We start from the raw sequence: 15511 nt of genomic DNA, 5'->3' as shown, positions 1-15511 counted from the left end.
CCAAATCTTTAAACTTTTTATCCTCATAATAAAGAGTTATTAAAAGGTTAATATTTCTTCTTGGCCATTTGCAGAAGATCTCTGCTTCAGTAGAGTTCTAGTAAAGAATGTTGGTGTTCAAAACTGTTCTACATGAACAATCTCCTAGAAAGACACTTAAAATAGATATTTTAAAAACAAACTTTTTTAAAGTTCTGTTTTCAATTTTTGTAATTGTAAACTTGAACAAACCTGTTGGGAAACAGTTAATGTGTCCGGCTGCATATTCATTTTTCTCATGCACTCCTGCAAGTTTTCACAAGTTTCATTACTTATTGGCAGTTAAAGTGCTTTTGGTGTTACTTTGTTTTAGTTTTATTTTAGCAGGATATTAAGATTTAGAAAAGAAAAGTTTGAAATAGAGAAAACAGTTTAAAAGAAATGGAAGTGAATTAAGTTACCATCCAAGTTTACTTAGATGGTAATTATTAACTGAATTACTGAGGAGTGGTAGGTTTACAAAATATATACCCACTCATGTCTCTGAAAAGAGCATCATTTTCTGTTTTCTTTTATATAAACATGAAAAGAGGGTTACACTTAAAGGTGTGGGTAACATTCACCAAACAATCCCCTGTGCTCTGTACTTGGTACAGTGGGCACATGGAGACCTAATTCCTGTGTGGAAAATCTCTAGCTTTGGAAGATTTTTCTTAAAAATTTCTTAGCATTGCTAATTTGTCTTTCCCATGAATTGTTTTTCATGTGACTCTTGACTATATTGATAGGTTCCCTTTTAAAATTAATATATATATATATATATGTATATAGCAATATTTGGTCACCCTGAGCTGTTGAATGACAACCATATTGTCATTTAAAAAAATACTGATAAACTTGATAAATAAATGTCTTTTGAAAGTAAACTGCATATGCATTGGCTGCTGTGCCCCAACTGTTTCTATTGTAAACGGAATTGTAGAGGGAGAGGGAGGAGAAAATGCTAAACTGCTGTTTTCTGGAAAACTTAGAATTTATCTCTAGGATGAGCACATTATATCTATTTGACATATTTTCTGATAGCCATGTTTAAACAGACAGAGGACTTCCTCAAGGAAATCTGAAGCATCTGCAAGTGAATGAGGAAACTAGTAGAGGCAAAAATTGCTGTTTAACTTCACTGTGCTATTTGATCAAACCTTGCATGGAACATATGTTCAGGATGCCTGTAGTCTAATATAGTGCTTCTCACACTGCTTTAGTGAGCAAATGAATATTTAAATTGCACATCCATGGTGGACCGAAACTTTTGTAAAATGCAATATAAATTCATGACTTGTCAATTGGATAGAAAAGTTTCTAATCCCTTATTCTTACCTTTTTTGACTAATGTCTTTGTATACCTATAGCAATTTGTATACCACACTTGGAGAAACGTTAGTTAAGTAGATTCTGTTTCTTACTAGGTATATGAATTTTAGAAAACAGTTTGGGGAAATCCATGGCTGTCTAACGGTTAGAATTCTGAACTTTCACTGCTGAGGGTCCAGGTTCCACACCTGGTCAGGGAACTCAAGGTCTCACAAGCTGTGGTGTGGCTGAAAAAAAAAAAAAATCCATCTCTCAGGTCATGAGGAATCAGTGAAATAAAGTATGTGAAAAAACCTAACATTATAAAATATACAATAGGATCTCAAATTGCTGTTGTATTTTCTTCTTCTCCTTCGTCCCATGTAGAGCATCAGTGAATGAAATATCCATTTTAATATTACCAGGCAGTGCACTTTTCACAATTCTGATGCTTTCAAATGCCTTTTCCTCTACTCCTGAACTAAAATTTCATTTTCATGAAGGAAGTTCTGATTCCAATAGGTAGAGAAGCACTTAAAAGCATCGAAATGAAGTGAAGTGAAAGTCACTCAGTCGTGTCCAACTCTTTGTGACCCCATGAACTATACAGTCCGTGGAATTCTCCAGACCAGAATACTGGAGTGGGTAGCCTTTCCCTTCTCCAGGGGATCTTCCCAATCCAGGGATTGAACCTAGGTCTCCTGCATTGCAGGCAGATTCTTTACCAACTGAGCCACAAGGCAGGCCCAATAAAAGCACTACCAGAGTGTTTGATTTTTTTTTTTTTAAATATGTATCCTGATTCTTACCTCTGTGTTTTTTGAACAAAACAAAAGCACCATAAGATTAGACAATTAGACCAAAATGTTTCCGTTATCATCTCAGATCTGATAGATGGCCTTGGCTTCTTCCCCACTGATGCTGAACAGAGTGAGTCATCCATAACTCACCTTGATTTGTACATCTTCAAAACCTCCTAAGCTTTTAATGTAGGAGTGAGCATAGATCATCTGCCAACCTTATATTAACATCCTGTCTGGTATGTGCAAAGGGTAACTCAGCAGAGCCCAACATTAGTGGGTGTCTTAACAGCCAGGCATTAAAACAGATTCTGAACCATTGCTAGAAGGGCTTTGTCACCAGGATAATGTGGGTAAAGCCAAAAGCAGCTCTTGTTTCAATCCAACGCTTCGATCATGCTATTAAGGCTCATGTTTACTCTTCTACCACAAAGGTAGCTCATGGATAGTTGTAATCCTGAGTGCTGCTGCTATCTGATTTCATCTAAATAAATTAACTACTGTGTTATATGATAGAATATGACTGCTTTAAAATATCTAACAGGCTTTAGATAACCCAGTGGGTATTTCTGGAAATCAAATCACTATATTAGTGGCTTGGGAGGAGCTATTATTTCAGTTATATATGATTTCCCATTAATAGTTTTCTATATTCGAGACTCTAGATTAGCATTAATAGATCTCTCTCTGAAACAGAAATGTTCAATATCTGCACTGTCTGGTATAGTAGTCACACTCAAAATTTTAATGTATCACTGTAGTTCACCAGTGATAGATCACTTTATAGATCACTTTAATATATCACTGTCGCTCACTATCATTTCTTTCAAATTTGATGAACTAGGTGGCATAGCTCATAAAAGTGGTTTTACACCTAAACTAATGAATTTTATCATATTACATTGGAACGAATTAGATTTGGGTAGAGATCATGTGATTTAAAGTATAGTTAAAATTCTAAGAGTCGGTGTACTCAGTTGAAGGCTTAGATTCTTCTGATGTTGGCGAGAAAGAATTGGGCCTGCAGAGGCAGTAGCAAGACTTTAAAGGTAATGTTTTATCTGGCCCTTACTCTGCAGTATCTACCATGAGCACTTTGACTTTGACCTGGATTTGAAAAAATGGTCCAGTATACCCATTGTCTCTAAGTCAATACATTATTGAGTCCAAAGATAAAAGAGATTCTCTTTTCAAAATAGTAATGACATCCATATAGCTGCCAAAGCCAGAAAACTAGGATTTGTTCTTCATTTCTCCCTCTCACCTCTCTTGCCAAACTGTCAGCAACCCTGCTGATTTTATTTCCTCTTTGCTGCCACTGTCCTAGTCCAGAATATCATCTCTTACTCAAAACAGCATCAGCCTTTTAACTGGGCTTCCTATTTCTATTCTTACCCCGCTTCAGTCTGTTCCTTAAAATATTTTTTCATGTGAAGTATTAAGGGTGATTTTCTTAAAATACATTTTAGGTCATGTCACTCTCCTGCTTCAAGCTGTTTACATGATTCCCATTGCATTAAGAATAAAAACTGTTACTTAGCAAGTCCAAGTCCCGTAAGTAGGATGACGATCTGTCCTAGTCTACTTTTGACCACCTTGGTTATTGTCTTGGTATAATATTATTAACGGGCTTCTCAGGTGACTCAGTGGTAAAGAATTGCCTGCCAATGAAGGAAATGTAGGTTTAATTGCTAGGTCAGGAAGATCCCTTGGAGAAGGGAATGGCAACCCACTCCAGGATTCTTGCCTGGGAAATCCCATGGGCAGAGGACCCTGGCAGGCTACAGTCCATGGGGTTGTAAAAAGAGTCAGACATGACTTAGTGACTAAACAACAGCAATAAATATTATTAATAGAGCTTCCTTTTACTGTCAGAAATGATCTAATTTGGATGGTAAATTATGGTTCCCTGTGCCTGTAAGGTGCTCTGTATTTGGCTTCTAGTAATGAGATGAAAAGGTAGTGAAAGAGAGAAAGGCCTTCTCTCAATTGTAAAAGACTATGTTCTGTCCCATTGTGGCTTGCTTTCAGTTTTTAGTTCAGTGCTAAGGTTATTTCTGCTGAAAGATTTTGCCAGTGCCATTTCCTGGAATATTTATTCTTCCTTCATTTGTTCAAGCTATTTCTTTCTTTATCCTTCCAGTTTAAGGTGACTTTAAGGTGGGCTTAAGGTGACTTCCTCAAAGAGGTCTTCTTTGACCATCCTTTTCAACTTTCCTGTATTTGTTTTCTTCTTGATACTTCACATGTATTGTTTATCTGTTTGTTTACTTGTTTGTTTTTAGTCTCTTCTTCTAAAATGTAGGGCTTCCCTGGTGGTTCAGATGGTAAAGAATCTGCCTGCAATGTGGGAGACCTGGGTTCGATCCCTGCGTTGGGAAGATCCCCTGGAGAAGGAAATGGCAACCCACTCCAGTATGCTGGCCTGGAGAATCCCTTGGACAGAGGAGCCTGGCAGGCTACAGTCTGTGGAGTCACAGAGTCAGACACGACTGAACGACTTTCACTGTACTTCACTTTCTAAAATGTAAGCTAGGTGAGGGCAGCGATCCTATAGTTTCAGAAAAGAAAAAAAGTGAAAGTGTTAGTTGCTCAGTCATGTCCAACTCTTTGTGACCCCATGGACTGAAGCCTGCCAGGCTCCTCTATCCGTGGGATTCTCCAGGCAAGAATACTGGAGTGAGTTGCCATTCCCTTTCCCAGGGGATCTTCCCAACCCAGGGATATCTTCTGAGTTTCCCATCATTCCTCTTGTGTGGAAGGCCCCCAGTAGATGTTATTGAGTGAATGAATGTGACTAATGGCTCGTGGTTAAGAATTGTGCTTCTGCCACTAACTGTGCTCTTGGACAAATTAATCAAGCCTTGGTTTCTTCTTGAAAATGGGAATAATAACCACATTTGGTGTGATGGTTAAATGTGATCATACAAAATAAATGTTCAGTTCAGTTCAGCTCAGTCGCTCAGTCGTGTTCGACTCTTTGCGACCCCATGAATCACAGCACGCCAGGCCTCCCTGTCCATCACCAACTCCTGGAGTTCACTCAAACTCATATCCATTGAGTCGGTGATGCCATCCAGCCATCTCATTCTCTGTCGTCCCCTTCTCTTCCCGCCCCCAATCCTTCCCAGCATCAGAGTCTTTTCCAGTGAGTCAACTTGTCGCATGAGGTGGTCAAAGTATTGCAGTTTCAGCTTTAGCATCAGTCCTTCCAGTGAACACCCAGGATTGATCTCCTTTAGAATGGACTGGTTGGATCTCCTTGCAGTCCAAGGGACTCTCAAGAGTCTTCTCCAACACCACAATTCAAAGCATCAATTCTTCAGTGCTCAGCTTTCTTCACAGTCCAACTCTCACATCCATACATGACCACTGGAAAAACCATAGCCTTGACTAGACGGACCTTGGTTGGCAAATGTTAGGCACTTAATTAGTGTTAGCTGCAGGTGAAGTGGACATTCTTCAGGTTAATGTGCTGTTATTTAGAATTATTTGTATCAGTTGAAATCTGTACTATTTAATTTTGTTGTTACCAAGTAAGCTTTTACTCAAATCAATCAAAATAGAATTTGTTCCTGAAAAATACCCTACTAGGTTTCTTTTTCCATTAGAAAGTAAGCTCCGTGAAAGCAGGGATTTTTGTCAGTTTTGTTTATTGTTATCCCACTAAATTAATATCTATTAAATGATAGGAAAATGATGAATAATTCTTGGTTTGGTAGAGCTCTAGTTAATTATATTTCTTTTCCTTTTTTGTATCAGAAGTTGTCCAATCCAGAGGTTGCTATAATATTGTTTATAAGTACCATTTTCAAGATAAAACACCTTAGACATCTAATATAATTAAGTACAAATGATACAGTGTCTTTTTGGTTTTGTTTTGTTTTTGTTATCTGATTTGCTCTCTGCTGGGAGACTGGTTTAATAGATGTATCTATAAACTTATTTTATAAATGTCTAAACAGCATGATTTAAATAATACATTTTAAGAGAGAATGATCAGAGACTTTGAGGTCTTTCAAAGATGAGCTGGTTAAGTTGTAGACAAGTGGTACTTGTAATGAGGCGTCTTTGTTCCACCAGTTTCTTAGGCTGGGATATACATTACCCTGAAGATTTGAGAAGACTCCCAATTAAAATCCATAGAGTTAGAGGCAAAGTTACTTTGGACATTTAGGTGTTTGTTAGTAAATAGAATATATCTTTTTTTTTAAAAAAAAAGTGCATTATAAAAATAGAAGACTTCCTCATAGAAGCCTCCAGTTGTTACCATATTAAAATGACCATCTTGTTTTACCAAATATGCTGTCTCTTTTCAGTCTTATGAACTATTTATTATTTGTGTTTTAGTTGTGAAGCATCCTCCTGTAGTGTATGTTGACTTGGACACCAAACCTTCAGTGTAGAGTGGCTTCCTTCACTGAATGAAGTTCACTGTGGAACGTGTCTCTGTCTTGCCCCTGGACTGTTGGTTTTTCTCACCTCGCTTTGATGTTTCCTTCTGTTTGTAGACCTCTGTTTGAGAGCTCTTTTTCCAGCTTCCAGGGACTTGTGATTGTAAATGGTGGTCATGTGATCATTTAAAATAACTGAATCTCCTTTAATGAAATAAATGGCCGTCTACTGAGTGCTCTCCGTGCGCCTTGCAGCATGCTATGTTACATAAATTATCTGTTTCAGTCCTCATAACAACCCTGTCAAACGGGTGTCATGTCTGTTTTTTTAAGTTAAGAAAGTGACCTAACTGCTAAAAGTACCCCATTACTAAATGGCAAAGCCAGACTTTAAATTCTGGTCCCTTTGAACCATGTGCTAAGTGAATGTTCAGAAATTGATTAAAAGTTGTTACTTGGATTATCTGCTGTGCTGTATAGGCTCTGGTGTATCTTTGAGTTCATTGGCTTGCTTTCAGATTGTCACCAGGTCTGAACATAGAGAAAGGGAGGAGTAATTTACTTCCTTGGTCAAACATTTTCATTTTAGAACAAAATCGAGTTATTAATGTGGAGCCTACCCCCCAACCCCACTTTTACTTCATAGCATCACACTGCCTTTTGCTTATTTATCATAGCTCTCTGATCTTAGCGGCTCCTTTGCTTTTGCTTAATATGAACTGCTAAGTGCCCTGCATATAGGCAGGAAGCTCTACAGAGCCCCTTGTCTGCCCATATATCCATTTGGTCTTTGTAATTCACTGTGTCATCATAGTGGTTAAGTAATGCCCTAAGGTCAGGTCATGCCAGTCAGGACAGCTGGTCATTAAGTCACTTGCTTCTCTTTGGCCCTGGGGATATAAAAAGTCTGACTGATGAACAAGGCCATCTGTTTTGTGCTTCATTACGTTAAAATGTTCAGTCTCAATTTTGTTTGCAGTGATTTTTGCTTGCTTTTGTCCAGGAGATCAGAGGTGGTAAGACTAGTATGTTGGGGCTTCCCTGGTGGCTCAGAGGTTAAAGCGTCTGCCTCCAATGCGGGAGACCCAGATTCGATCCCTGGGTCTGGAAGATCCCCTGGAGAAGGAAACGGTAACCCACTCCAGTATTCTTGCCTGGAGAATCCCATGGACGGAGAAGCCTGGGAGGCTACAGTCCACAGGGTCGCATAGAGTCGGACACGACTGAGCGACGAAACGGAACGGAACGGAAGACTAGTATGTTAATACCTCACAGGAACTGAGTATTTTTTTTTTTTAAGTTGATCTGGTTGGAGGTTTTCTTCAAATTATTAAGAATAATGTTATACTACACTTTTTAATTGAGATACCCATTTCTATTTCTAAGACGGCCAGGTTGGTGATAATTAGGAACTAAAGTATAGGTGGTTTAGTTTTGCATACAGACTCTTTAGTAGGTAAGGCAATGGCAACCCACTCCAGTACTCTTGCCTGGAAAATCCCATGGACGGAGGAGCCTGGTAGGCTGCAGTCCATGGGGTTGCTGGGAGTCAGACACGACTGAGCGACTTCACTTTCACTTTTCACTTTCGTGCATTGAAGAAGGCAATGGCAACCCACTCCAGTGTTCTTGCCTGGAGAATCCCAGGGATGGGGGAGCCTGGTGGGCTGCCATCTATGGGGTCGCACAGAGTCGGACACGACTGAAGCGACTTAGCATGCATGCATGCATGCATGTTAGAAGAACAGACTGAAGTATATGTAGTTGATATTTTAAAAAACTCACTCATTTACCTAACTTTAAAATAATTTTATTTTTATTTATTTATTTTTGACTGTGCTGGGACTTTGTTGCTGCATGGGCTTTTTCTCTAGTTGCAGCAAGCGGGGGCTCCTCTGTACTGGCTATATGTGGGCTTCTCTTGTGGGACATAGGCTCTAGAGCATGTGGGCTTCAGTAATTCTGTCTCCTGGGTTCTAGAACACAGGCTCATAGTTGTGCATGGGCTTAGGTGCTCTGCAGCATGAGACCAGGGATCAAACCCCTGTCTCCTGCATTGGCAGGCAGATTCTTTACCACTGAGCCACCAGGGACACCATCACCTAACATTTTTATACTATAGCTCCCCTCATCCCATTTATTTTAATTACTCAGCTTTTCCAGTGTGAAAAAGTATATTCTGGATCTAATTGAAAGTACCAGTCCTATGGTTTTGTGTCCTCACTGACTTAGTCAAGGGGGTGTTGGTGACTTTAGATTCTTCTGCCCCAAAATAGCTTTGCCTTGGCTCTTAAGTGTCATCACACTCTCCCGAATTACCCTGGCTGTTAGCATTTAGAAGAATAACCAGACATATGTTGTTATCATCCTTTCTATTAAATAAATTTTTTTTTCCTCCTTCCAGTGGCACATGTTTGGCAGTGGTTGAGGTTCATGAAGAGCTGAGAAGTTAGACTGTGTATAGTTCCTGTGAGACTTAGTTACATCTGGCACTGTGGCCCCTGCACATGGCTTTCAGGGGATGGCAGCCCACAGGGTGGGGAAATGCGATGGGGGCCAGGGTTGCACTGTGTAGTTAAGAAGGCCATCAGAAACATTCTTCTTTTGCTCTTATAATTATTATATTTCTCTTTTATTTTGACATGCTGTCATAATTTTAAAAAAATACATCATGGCGGACTTCCCTGGAGGTTCAATGGTTAAGATCCAGTGCTTCCACTGCAGGGGTCACGGGTTCAAGCCCTGGTCTGGGAACTAAGATCCTACACGCCTCACTGTTCAGATCAGTTGCTCAGTCATGTCCCGACTCTTTGCGACCCCATGGACTACAGCATGCCAGGCTTCCCTGTCCATCACCAACTCCCGGAGCCTACTCAAACTCATGTCCATTGAGTTGGTGATGCCATCTATCTCATCCTCTGTTGTCCCCTTCTCCTCCTGCCTTCAGTCTTTGCCAGCATCACGGTCTTTTCCAGTGAGTTGTCTCTTCACATCAGGTGGCCAAAGTATTGGAGCTTCAGCTTCAGCATCAGTTCTTTCAATGAATATTCAGGACTGATTTCCTTTAGGATCGACTGGTTTGATCTTGCAGTCCAAGGGACTCCTAGAGTCTTCTCCAACATTACAGTTAAAAAGCATCAATTCTTTGGTGCTCAGTTTCTTTATGGTCCAACTCTCACACCCATACATGACTACTGGAAAAACCATAGCTTGGACTAGACTTACCTTTGTTGGCAAAGTAATGTCTCTGCTTTTTAATATACTGTCTAGGTTGGTCATAGCTTTTCTTCCAAGGAGCACAGTACAACCCCCAAAAATGGCATCTTGGGCCATTCGTTCCTGCAGAACTGCTGGCATTACCCAGTAGTACTCAAAACAAAAACCACAGTTTTGCCAGGTGTGTGTCAAGGACCCCCAGTTAGAGGTGACCACCTTACTCATCAGCACAGCATACTATCTGATCTCTGTTGACTGTGTCTTAAATAAACCAGTTTCCTTTTTGGCAGTGGTGGCAGACATGGAATGCAGAGTCTAGCAAAAGCTGTGTCAAACAGGTCCTAAAGCTACTTAGCAGCTAATGTCTTCTGTCATGGCCCTGGCTGAGGAAATGCCTTCTAACTGGAAAATAAAAGTTATCCTCCTGCCAAGGGACAAACATATCCATCATTTAACCTATCAGAAGAAAGGACACTGCTTCTTGTTTTGCTGAAAAAGGAACTCTTGCATCTCAATTACATTAGTTGTTAAACTGGGAAAATGAAAAATGCCATAGAAGATGTTTAACTGTAGTGCTTTGAGTATATTTACAGTTGAGGATGTTATTTGTGATATGTAAGTACATTCTCTATAGTTCTGACTGATAGAAATCCTGATGACTGTCAAAAATGTTAAGTTAGCTCTATTTTCTCTTACTATATGTGAGTGCTGATAAAAACAAGCTGTTTGGAGGTGGAATTTGGCCCCAATCCATTTGGTTTGTGGAGTTGTTTTGTGTGGTTTTCTGGATTTTAGTTTATACAAGTAATGAATTCTTATTTTATATTACAGTAATTAGTTGTAAAAGTAGTTCTTTAGTTACTGGTGGAAGAAGTTTGGTTCCTGTGGGTTAATATGACTATTTTGGAATGATAAAGTTAGTCCCAGGTACTGAGGGCTTCCCAGGTGGCTCAGTGGTAAAGAATCCACCTTTCAATTCAGGAGACACAGGAGACGCGGAAAGATCCCCTGCAGGAGGAAATGGCAACTCACTCCAGTATTCTTGCCTGGAAAATTCCATGGGTGGGCTACAGTCCATGGGCTCACGAAGAGCTGGACACAACTTAGCAGCTGAGCACCCTGAGGACCTGACTTGTCTAAAATATACCTTAGAAGAGGAGTCATTTGTTATTTCCCTTTGGTTGTACAGGGTGACATGCAGAATCACCAAATCTGGTTCCTCAACCAGGGGTTGAACCCTTGCCTTCTGCAGTGGAAACAAGGATCTTAACCACTTAACCACTAGGGAAGTGCCCTCCATGTCTTGACTATTGGCAAATAGTGCTACAATGAACATTTGCATGTATCCTTTTGAAATGTGATTTTCTCCTGATAGATGCCCAGGAATGGGATTGCTGGATCCTATGGTAATTCTATTTTTAGTATTTTAAGGAACGTCCATACTGTTCCCCTAATAGCTGTACCAATTTACATTCCCACTCACAGTGTAGGAGGGTTCCCATTTCTCCACAGACTCTCTAGCATTTATTATTTGTAGATATTTTGATAATGCCATCCTGACGTATATGAGGTGATTCAGTTCAGTTCAGTCGCTCAGTTGTGTTTGACTTTTTGTGACCCCATGGACTGCAGCATGCCAGGTCTCTCTGTCCATCACCAACTCCCGGAACTTACTCAAACTCATGTCCATTGAGTCAGTGATGCCATCCAACCATCTCATCCTTTGTAGTCCCCTTCTCCTCCCACCTTCAATCTTTCCCAGCATCTGGGTCCTTTCCAGTGAGTCAGTTCTGCGCATCAGGTAGCCAAAGTATTGGAGTTTCAGTTTCAGCATCAGTCCTTTCAATGAATATTCAGGACTGATTTCCTTTAGGATCCACTGGTTGGATCTCCTTGCAGTCCAAGGGACTCTTAAGAGACTTCTCCAACACCACAGTTTAAAAGCATCAATTCTTCAGCGCTCAGCTTTCTTTATAGTCCAACTTTGATTAGACGGCCCTTTGTTGGCAAAGTAATGGCTCTGCTTTTTAATATGCTGTCTGGGTTGGTCATAGCTTTTCTTCCTAGGAGCAAGCGTCTTTTAATTTCATGGCTTCAGTCACCATCTGCAGTGATTTTAGAGCCCAAAAAAATTAAGTATGAGGTGATACTTCACTGTAGTTTCGATTTGCATTTTTCTGATCATTGGTGATGTTGAGTGTTTTCTCATGAGCCTCTTGGATATCTGTATGTTTTCTTTGGAGAAATACCTGTTTGGATCTTCTGTACATTTTTTGAGTGGATTGTTTGTTTTTTTTTGACATAGAGCTGCGTGAGCTAGTTGTATATTTTGGAGGTTAATCCTTTGTAGATCACTTTATTTGCAAATATTTTTCCCCATTCTGTGGATTGTTTTTTCCTTTTGATTATGGTTTCCTTTGCTTTGCAGAAACTTTTTAAATTTAATTAGGTCCCATTTGTTTACTGTTGTTTTTATTTTCATTACTCTGGCAGCTTTTGTTTACTTTCAAATTAGATATGAGTTTGTTGTCCTTCACAAGAAGCTCAAGAAATACTGATACTAATGGTTCGTGTATGTATGTACAGGGTAGACATTAAAAGAGATCAGGGAAGAAATCAGGGTCTTCTTTGTTTTGTTTTTTGATTTGCCCAGTGAATTCCTAAAGGGCAGCAGTTAGAAAGGAGAAAAAAAGTAAAGCCTAGTAAAGAGTGTGTTTTACCCAACCTTTGCTTTAAGGTTTTTAATTAAATTTCCTTTCTGAGAAGGAACAATCTCTTTTTGAATCCTCAGGACTCTGGTACAGTTTGCTATTGTCTTACTTATCCCCTGAGGGTAGGCCTTGAGATATATTGAATTCTGGCCAGGTACCATCTCCAGCCTCACCCTTTCCAAGTTCTCTGGAGAGAGAGGGTGGGGTAGGGTGGACCTGTCTTAAAACTTGGTGTAAATAGTCTTATTATAGGAAAAAGTCAAGGGAAAAGAATGTGTGATGAGAAAAGTTTTTAATTTCTATAAAGTATAAATTCTGGCGAATTTATGGGGAGGTTGGATAGAGGGAAGGGAGAGTTTCAAGTCCAGAGTTAAAATGTTTTGTTGAGTCTGTGTGCCAAATACATTGCAGAAAGCTTTGTGTGCAGTTATCTAATTAGTCTTTTTTTTTTTTAATTAGAGTCTTATAACCCGTTTCACAGATGAGGAAAATGGAGCTAGCTCAGTGAAATACAGTAAAATAGGAACAAGGGCTTACATCCAATATTCTCTGATTATCAAGAATGTATCACTCTCCAAATGCCTCAGTTAGAATGTTCCAGCAGTTGGCAAATAATTACTGAAAGTGGACAAAAGGATGCTCCCAATGTAAAATTTTGGGGACTTTTGAATAAATGGATTTTCTTCATATAGCAGTATTGGAATAATTTTGAGGACTTTCTTAGAGTTCCAGTATAATTTGCAGATACCTCCTTAATATAATTGCTAAGTTTGGAGATCAAAAGATTTAAGAGAAATATCACATGTTCTGTTTAAAAACCAAATATCCACCCCAGCCACTGGGCGGGGGGTGTGGCGGGAGGTGGGGGGTGTGTACTTTCCTATCCAAGTAGGTGCGGTAAGAGGAAGTGGGTGCTTTCGATTTGAATTCTACATGAGAAATACAGTTTGCAGTTCATATTGTTGTGGTAAAGAGAGTGACTAGGGGGAAAAGCTTTTCCTTATATTAAGTGGTATGTTTGTGTACAATGTTTTTCCTCCTCTGAACTGTAACAGGATTTCCGGGATGCAGTAGCCCATGCTTCCAGGCAACTTGGGAAACCAGTTATTGAGGACCGGATCCTAAATCAGATCCTGTACTACTTGCCTCAGCTGTATGAGCTCAATCGGGATCTCCTGAAGGAACTGGAGGAAAGAATGTCAAACTGGTAAAAATGGGCTGACCAGTTTTCCCAGAGTTTCCAATTTTAGATAAAGGCAGAAGGGACCTGCATGTGACAAAGATTTGTTGTTCCTTACATTGTGTTTATTCAATATATTGAATTTTCTTGGCAATGCCTGTAAATTGATCACTTTATTTATTTAATTATTTTTGGCCACACAACACATGGTGCATGATCTTATTTTCCTGACTGGGAATTGAACCTGTGCCCTCTGCATAGTGGAAGCTTGTAGTCTTAACCATTGGCCTGCCAGGGAAGTCCCCTAGATTGATCACATTAGATGGTCAGAATTCACTGGTGTACTGAGCTCAGTACTCTACATTTTTAAATTCTTTAGTAATGTTGTCTCAAAAGCAGGAAGGACCAATATTTGGCCAATTTAACTTTCTGTAGGTGCCCTTTGATGATCAAGATTTTTGAGACTGGGAGGAGGGTTTAGTTGATATATTCACGTTGGAAACATTTTTAAATGTCTCTTTTTGGAGCCTCAAAAAGAGGAAACTGCATTTTCTAAAGGAGGCCGTTAACCGGGAGAATAGGGAGATTTTGCTGTTTGGTTTAGAAAATTTACACATATATGACATATGTGTAATATATACATCTACATACATATATATGTAGATGCTGTAGATTTCACAGCTGGAAAACAGTACCAAAGGTTGACTGCCATTACCAGTATTTGTGTGTTAGTCTCTCAGTCCTGTCCGACTCTTTGTGACCCCATGGACTGTAGCCCACCAGGCTCTTCTGTCCATGGAATTCTCTAGCCAAGAATACTGGAGTGGGTTGCCATTTCCTTTTCCAGGGGATCTTCCCAACCCAGGGATCAAACCCCAGTCTCCCACATTGCAGGCAGATTCTTTTTGCCATCTAAGCCACCAGGGAAGCCCGTTATGATATTTAGACAGTAATAGAAAGTTTGGTGACATCTTTGGAAATGTGTGGCGAGTTTGGTTTAGGGGGTTGGATTTACTGTTGAAGTTCACGGGTAACCCCCAATTATTAAAACAACAACATGGTGTATCACCTACTTTCATGATAAAAAAAATTTCCCTCTAAGCTTTATTTATATATAATCCAGGAAAATACCTCTGCCTGTTTTGGAAATATCTTGCCTCTGCATGTTGGGAAGATATGCTAAATAGTGATTAATACTTCACTACAGTCTAAGTATAAAATTTATACTTATACAGTTTAAGGGCTAAGGAATGACTAAAATTATAATTACACAGTTTAAGGACTGAGGAGTGACTAAAAGCTCTCTTTTAAAGGCATGCTAAAATAAAATGTAATTACAAAGAATTTCCGTGTCCATACTTTATCATTCTTCTTACAAAAAATTATCTTAGAAATTCATCTGAATTTTCTGAAGTCTCTGGCTATACAGAAGCAGGAAATGATAAAAGCAGAGAGACCAGTCAAGACTGGCAGAGTCCGGGCAAAATACAGTGGTGACAATCGAAATGGGAAGGAGTGGGCATTAGAGGATATTTCTTACAAGAAGAGGAAAAAAGATAAACTGATGGCTTGGAAATGGGACTCTGCTTATCAGTGGATATATTTTGGATAGTGTAATGACTCTTTCTTGTCTATCCCTTCTCACTCCTTAGGATGGAACAACAAAGAATTGCTGACATCTTTGTAAAGAAGGGACCATATCTAAAAATGTATTCCACATACATCAAAGAATTTGATAAGAATATAGCTTTGTTGGATGAGCAGTGCAAGAAAAACCCAGGTTTTGCTGCTGTTGTTAGAGAATTTGAGGTATTTTTGCTACCATCCTCTGTTTTGCTACCAGTTTCTCTGTTTTGAAGCTAAAACTATCAGTAAATTCCA

At 39.5% G+C, this 15511-nt stretch overlaps 1 protein-coding gene across 3 annotated transcripts in view; it reads left to right on the top strand.

The window, feature by feature from the left end:
* The window catches only part of FGD6 (FYVE, RhoGEF and PH domain containing 6), a 110839-nt gene that overhangs the window by 55297 nt on the left and 40031 nt on the right, over window positions 1-15511 (top strand). For all 3 annotated transcript variants that reach the window (XR_016037562.1, XM_055396105.2, XM_055396106.2), the window contains exons 6-7: window positions 13506-13657; window positions 15283-15439. Coding sequence is in view for 2 of the 3 variants with exons in the window: in XM_055396105.2 (XP_055252080.2) it covers window positions 13506-13657; window positions 15283-15439 (309 nt within the window). In the remaining variant the exon portion in view is untranslated. The remainder of the gene's footprint in view (window positions 1-13505; window positions 13658-15282; window positions 15440-15511) is intronic.

This window comes from Moschus berezovskii, chromosome 6, assembly GCF_049115385.1.
Source record: "Moschus berezovskii isolate FMDL1 chromosome 6, NW_MosBer_1.0, whole genome shotgun sequence".
NCBI classification, from domain to species: domain Eukaryota; kingdom Metazoa; phylum Chordata; class Mammalia; order Artiodactyla; family Moschidae; genus Moschus; species Moschus berezovskii.
The sequence above is the reverse complement of the archived record's forward strand: the minus strand, read 5'-3'. Positions and strand labels throughout refer to the sequence as shown.